The 6,684-nt window shown below is 43.3% G+C and overlaps 2 protein-coding genes across 4 annotated transcripts; both read left to right on the top strand.

The window, feature by feature from the left end:
- Window positions 1–568: 568 nt before the first annotated feature.
- On the top strand, window positions 569–2,339 carry LOC139352166 (putative uncharacterized protein DDB_G0271606). 2 transcript variants are annotated; one of them, XM_036820240.3, is made up of 3 exons: window positions 569–711; window positions 849–928; window positions 977–2,338. In XM_036820240.3, exons 2-3 carry the CDS (start codon window positions 854–856, stop codon window positions 2,225–2,227), a joined length of 1,326 nt encoding a protein of 441 aa, XP_036676135.2. In that variant the 5' UTR covers window positions 569–711; window positions 849–853; the 3' UTR covers window positions 2,228–2,338. The 2 variants fall into 2 exon arrangements, with proteins under 2 accessions (XP_036676135.2, XP_036676136.2); XM_036820241.3 differs by having other exon boundaries at window positions 673–689; window positions 977–2,339.
- An 897-nt stretch (window positions 2,340–3,236) lies between these two features.
- Window positions 3,237–6,568, top strand: Pdha (Pyruvate dehydrogenase E1 alpha subunit). Of its 2 annotated transcripts, none has more exons than XM_017083928.4 (5): window positions 3,237–3,522; window positions 3,733–3,801; window positions 5,012–5,576; window positions 5,646–5,968; window positions 6,032–6,568. In XM_017083928.4, the coding sequence occupies exons 1-5, from the start codon at window positions 3,463–3,465 to the stop codon at window positions 6,212–6,214; spliced, it is 1,200 nt and encodes a 399-aa protein (XP_016939417.2). In that variant the 5' UTR covers window positions 3,237–3,462; the 3' UTR covers window positions 6,215–6,568. The 2 variants fall into 2 exon arrangements, with proteins under 2 accessions (XP_016939417.2, XP_036676430.2); XM_036820535.3 differs by having other exon boundaries at window positions 3,260–3,522; window positions 3,634–3,801.
- The last annotated feature ends 116 nt before the right edge of the window (window positions 6,569–6,684 follow it).

The raw sequence follows: 6,684 nt of genomic DNA, 5'->3' as shown, positions 1-6,684 counted from the left end.
ATTTTCCGTTAGTAACTTTTAAAACTCAAATCTTTTAGCTGCCATTTCTAACTTAAAAAATACAAAAGAAAAAACAAAAACAACCGAGAAACCAACAAAAACTAGTTTAACAACTTAGTTCGTAAACCTCTTATTTCGTTAAATTCTACTTTGTCTATTTCTATTTAACAGGTTTTTTTGTGCAAAAAACAAACATTACTTAAGTTTTTGTAAGAGATTAGTAAATTATGGAAGTTGAGGGCGATACAACGCAACTGCGATCGCGAATGCGGATTTATGGAGGCAATTTCAAGTAACAATACGAGTAAGAAAAGAGAAAGCAAGCAAAAACCAAATGAGATCTTCAATGTGAAATAAAAGTACTTCTTTGAAACTAGGGGTGCGTATAATTTGGCCTTTTTCTGGGCGGTTCTTGGTTTGACATGTGGATGAGTAAGTATTTAGTTTTAAAAACATGGAATATCGTGAGAAATACGACTACTTCCATCTAAAAAGTGTGTCTCAACTTGTTCAATATAAAAAACAATCATAATAACACTGACCCTTCGTTCAAAGCGAAATATCAGCTTGTCGAGCTGAGGCCAACATTCCTTCAGTTTCTAATCGGCTTTCGTACTATAAAGACATACTTTCGTTAGAGTAAAAAATAAAATTTTCGGTTTTCAAAAATTTTGAAGCCTTTTTTTCCAGTCAGTTTTCTACTTCACACAAGTAATTCTATATAAAAAACTAGATAAAACTTCATTAAATTACTTATTTTAACATTACCACACAATTTCAACAATACAATAGCTTTGTTTTTCCATCTACATTTTTTATTTACTTGTTATAACAACTTTTTTTAATAGCTACCATGAACTCTTCGGAAACTATGGATGAGAAATCAAAATTTATAGCCCTATTTGAGGCATTTGAAAAAGAAATCTTGGTAAGATAATAATAATAATAATAATAATAATAACGTCTGGTTCTCCAGTCTGGTTCTCCAGAAAATAGGCATGCTACTCGCACAAGGAAGGTGGTAAAGAGTGCTAAGCTTCAAAAGATGACCGCCAGACCAAGTCCGGGGGCCTCCAGATACAAGCAAAGCATTGCCCATCTGAAGGCAAGCTCTCTTTCAAAGAAGAGGTGTTTACAGTACAAGGGAAAATATGAACCGCAGCAAGCCGAAGACGTGTGGGCCAATGCCTCGTGGTTCCAGGGGGCCCAATCCCAGGAAGCGGTTCCCCCAACCGAAGATGCGAAGACCCTCCAGTGGGCTTTTAACCAACCCGCGGTACCCCAAACGCAGCACTCGTGGTTCCAAGGGGCCCAAACTCAAGGCGCAGCTCCCCAACACTCGTTATTCCATGTGGCCCATAATCAACCCCGAACCGAAGACTCATCGTTCCAAGAGGCCCCTTGTCAACCCGCGGTACCCCAAACGCAACAGTCGTGGTTCCAGGGGGCCCAATCCCAGGAAGCGGTTCCCCCAACCGAAGATGCGAAGACCCTCCAGTGGGCTTTTAACCAACCCGCGGTACCCCAAACGCAGCACTCGTGGTTCCAAGGGGCCCAAACTCAAGGCGCAGCTCCCCAACACTCGTTATTCCATGTGGCCCATAATCAACCCCGAACCGAAGACTCATCGTTCCAAGAGGCCCCTTGTCAACCCGCGGTACCCCAAACGCAACAGTCGTGGTTCCAGGGGGCCCAATCCCAGGAAGCGGTTCCCCCAACCGAAGATGCGAAGACCCTCCAGTGGGCTTTTAACCAACCCGCGGTACCCCAAACGCAGCACTCGTGGTTCCAAGGGGCCCAAACTCAAGGCGCAGCTCCCCAACACTCGTTATTCCATGTGGCCCATAATCAACCCCGAACCGAAGACTCATCGTTCCAAGAGGCCCCTTGCCAACCCGTGGTACCCCAAACGCAACACTCGTGGTTCCAAGGAGTCCAAACCCAAGCCGCGGTACCCCCAACCCAAGAATCGGTACCGCAAACCCAACACTCGTGGTTCCAGGGGGCCCATAATCAACCCGAGGGTCCCCGAACCCTAGATTCGTGGTTCCAAGTGGCCCAAACCCAAGAGGCGGTACCCCAAGCGCAAGTCCCGTTGTTCCAAGGGGCCCATTCCCAAGGCGCGGCTCCCACACAACAAAACTCGTTGTTCCAAATGGCCCATAACCAACCTGAGGGTTCCCGAACCCTAGACTCGTTGTTCCAAAGATTGACCCTGAACGAGTAACTCCAAGGGGCCAAGTACCAACCAGACGTGTCCGAAGCCCAAGATGCGTGGTTCAATCCAAGTGGTCAAAGCCCAATCCAAAGGGTCGTATGAATACAATGTCACGGTTTATTAAATAATATTATTTTTGAGCAAAAAAAGCTGTATATTGGTCGGAAAATTGCGAAATGAGGTCGGAATATGGAATGTGATACATAGTTGAGCTCGTTGTTAAATTTCGAATCGATTGGCATTTAAATCAAAAAACATAATTTTTTTTAAATTTTTCGAAAAAAAGATGATGCAACCCCTTATAAAAAATCCGCAAATTGGTCAAAAAATAAATTTCCCGAAAAGTGATAGGGATCGTTAGCAAGCTGCTCAAAACTGTCGGTCTTTTTGTTGTGCGCCTCGATTTGACTAAATTACGACTTAAAAACGGCTTAAAATAAACGTATTTTTCGACCAAAAAATGTTATTACCTATTTTTGCCGAAAAAAACATCGTCAAATTGCGAAATGGAGCCAGAATAAGGAATGTCATACCTCGTTGAGCTCGTAATAAAAATCCCAATCGATTGGCGTTCAAACCTAAAAACTTTATTTTTTGACAATTTTTCTCAAAAAAAAAAAATGATGATGCATGATGTAAAAAATGTGAAAATTATTCCACATCATTTGACTCGCTACAAACGACATTTTTATTTCATTAAAGTTTGAAAATATAATAAGCAAATTTGTTATATTTAAATTTTAATTACCGCTATTTTCGTTGATTTTTTATTATCGAAACCGATAACATGTCGATAAGCTGTTGGGAGGTGTCAAGTTACGGTATATTCTCGGTATTTAAAATACGCTCTCAAAACGTTGGGAGTATGTCTAGGCTAGATTAGCAAGGACACCCACCCACCATTTGAGATTCCGTATTTGTCAGTATATTTGAGTGAATAAATCTGGTATTTAAAGTATATTTCCAAGACCCGGAAGGTATTTTTGAAAACATCGATGTTACCGATGCTTTGAAAACATCGATGACGTCGATGTTTCTCCACCTCTAATAGTTGTGCAATATAGTAGTTGATAAACTAATCTCGCTACCTTTTTTCTGCGATTGTTTAACTTACAACGACGCGCGGCGGTGAGACGGAGACAGCCGACACATAGCGTGCGATCATATAGAGCCGGACAATCCGCATATAGAAGCCCCCATTCACATCCGATTTCAGTCAGTCGAACGAGATAAACACAGCGAAAATGTTGCGTACTCTGTCGCGCGTTAGCGAACTGCCCATTATTGTTAAGCAACTGCAGAAAGTACGTAATCCCCCAGCCCGCTTTGCACCCCACTAACATTTCTAATTGTTATCAATGAAAATAAATAAAAAAAAAACACAAAACCCCATTCGAAAATGAAAACACTAAAAGCGTTGCCATAACAACAACAACAACAACAACGGATGGCGGAACAACAACATCATCATCGGAAATGGGAGATATTCATCGTCGTTTTTCGGTTTATTCCAGAATGCAGCCCAGGCAGGTGTTTCGAAAACCAATAACTATGCCACGGAGGCCACCATTCAAGTGAATCGGGTATGTACCATGCTAAATTATGGGAACTATAGGAATTATAGCAACCCTGATGAAAAAAAAATTGGGTTACATAATGCGCTTTCTGGCAGATAGCAACGGTTAATAGGGGGGATTCATCCGTATCCGTAAGTGTGTGTGGAGATGCAGGGTTGCATTAGCGTGTTTTTTTTCTGATTTTGCCGGTCAACCTGCTCATTTTGAAACGACAAGGTCACGAAGTAATTTGTAATTTTCCGTCTCCCACGCTCTTTATCGCCGTCTGCTCTTTGCGTGGCCGCCGCGTGACTGTTCACGCACTATAAAACATATAGCCTTATCAGCGATCCCCCGATTCTCGCCCGACTCTCTGTTTACGTCGATTCTCACGCCATAAATTAGCCGCCATAAAATCCCATCAAGCTAGATTGGCAAGAAATCTAAGCCTGGGTAATTGAGGCATACTTCCGAAAAACCCTGACTTTTCGAAAACTTCAATTCTGGCTATGAAGACATGATGGAAAACTTATGATCTTGTAAACTATTTTTCGAAATATAAGTACTTTGAAGAAGAATACTTAAAATTTTTTATTTTTAATTGATGGTGTATGGTTTATTTTTACTAAATTAGCTTAATTTCAAGGCTTTTCATTTCATAATAGAATATAAATTTCGTGAAGATTAGGCAAAATTGGTCAGAAATCGAAGTATTGGTAATTGGGGCATACTTACTTTCGAAAACCCTTAACCTCTCGAAAGTTCAATTGGTTATAAAAATATGATATAAAACTTATGATCTTGTTAGTTTTTTTTTCGAAATACCAGTATTTTGTTGTACCAATCATTCTCTTTAGGGTAGAAAACTGAAAATGTATAATTTTTTAATGATGATATATGGTTTGTTTTTCATACATTAGGTAAATTTCAAAACTTTTTTTGTATCATAATAGAATAAAAATTGGGTAATGAACAGATCGGTCTGAACTGTTATCATTTCATTACCTATCTATGCATATCATCACACATTTCCATTATCTTTTCATCAACCTTCTGACAGCTGTTAATTGAAGTACACACTTTTGGAAATACTGATATTATTGTATTACCAGCTTCCAAATATAATAAGCAATTTTAATTGGTTTGAAGATAGCCCTTAAAAATATTATTATAATATAAATAAACGCACCCCAAATATAGAATGAAATAAAAACACTAATGCTCTCCCCCTTTGCAGCCCTTCAAGCTGCACCGCCTGGACGAAGGACCCGCCACGGAAGTCAAACTGACCAAGGACCAGGCCCTCAAGTACTACACACAGATGCAGACGATCCGTCGTCTGGAGACGGCCGCCGGCAATCTCTACAAGGAGAAGATCATCCGCGGCTTCTGCCATCTGTACTCCGGCCAAGAGGCCTGCGCTGTGGGCATGAAGGCCGCCATGCGGGATGTGGATAACATCATTTCGGCGTACCGTGTCCATGGATGGACCTACCTGATGGGCGTCCCACCGAGCGGAGTTCTGGCAGAGCTCACGGGTGTCCAGGGCGGCTGTGCCCGCGGCAAGGGTGGCTCCATGCACATGTATGCCCCGAACTTCTACGGCGGCAATGGCATCGTGGGTGCCCAGGTTCCCTTGGGCGCTGGCGTTGGACTGGCCTGCAAGTACAAGGGCAACGGTGGCATGTGCCTGGCGCTCTACGGCGATGGTGCCGCCAACCAGGGACAGGTGTTCGAGGCCTACAACATGGCCTACCTGTGGAAGCTGCCCGTGATCTTCGTCTGCGAGAACAACAACTACGGTGAGTGGGATATGAAAGGGTTATCAAAAAAACCCATATTAACCTATATTAACTTGTAATCCTCAATAGGAATGGGCACCAGCTCCGAGCGTGCGTCCTGCAACACGGACTACTACACTCGCGGCGACGCCCTGCCCGGCATCTGGGTGGACGGCATGGATGTGCTGGCCGTGCGCAGTGCCACCGAGTTCGCCATCAACTACGTGAACACCCACGGACCTCTGGTTCTCGAGACGAACACCTACCGGTACTCCGGCCACTCCATGTCCGATCCGGGCACATCTTACCGCACGCGCGAGGAAATCCAGGAAGTGCGCCAGAAGCGCGATCCCATCACCTCCTTCAAGGAGCTGTGCATCGAGCTGGGTCTGATCACCACCGATGAAGTCAAGGTGAGTTGAAAAGCGGTTCCAAAAGCGTTGAAATATTCATTAATTTATATTCCATATTTATAGGCCATCGATCTGAAGGTGCGCAAGGAGGTCGACGAGGCCACCGCCTTCGCCAAATCCGATGCCGAGCTGGGCGTGAGCCACCTCTGGACGGACGTCTACTCCAACAACCTGGAACCCAAGCTGCGCGGCACCATCGCCTACGACATCGATCACATTCAGGAGCGCAAGGGCGTCAATCACTAAGTCAATCGGGCCAACGAATCTGATTCGGGAACTCACAAGACACAAAATCGAAAAGAAAACAACAAGAAAAATAGGACAACACCAAACCAATCACAGACAGACACGAAGACATAACTCAGACACTTAGACACAAGCGAAATCTCTAGCTCTTAAGCCGAATGTTGAATGATGAGTACCCCGTAGACCGGACCCGAGGAGAACCACAAGAAGCTTAGCTAATCGGAGCACTGCAATCACATCGTAGCGCACCACATTACTCTGGGGAACTGCATTGGATATTATATTGCGAACGTGTTCAATATGGATAAAGCGAGGTGTAAATTGTTGAAAATATACATACCTAGAAAAATTTAACCAATGTAGTTGTAATTTTCTAACTAAAAGTAGCTGAAACGCCGAGCGAGGTGCTCCTAAGATCTTGAAGATTTTAGATAATGGCAAATACTAACTACCAATTTTAAAAATGTACG

This window comes from Drosophila suzukii, chromosome X (assembly GCF_043229965.1).
Source record: "Drosophila suzukii chromosome X, CBGP_Dsuzu_IsoJpt1.0, whole genome shotgun sequence".
Taxonomy (NCBI): Eukaryota; Metazoa; Arthropoda; class Insecta; order Diptera; family Drosophilidae; genus Drosophila; species Drosophila suzukii.
The sequence above is the reverse complement of the archived record's forward strand: the minus strand, read 5'-3'. Positions and strand labels throughout refer to the sequence as shown.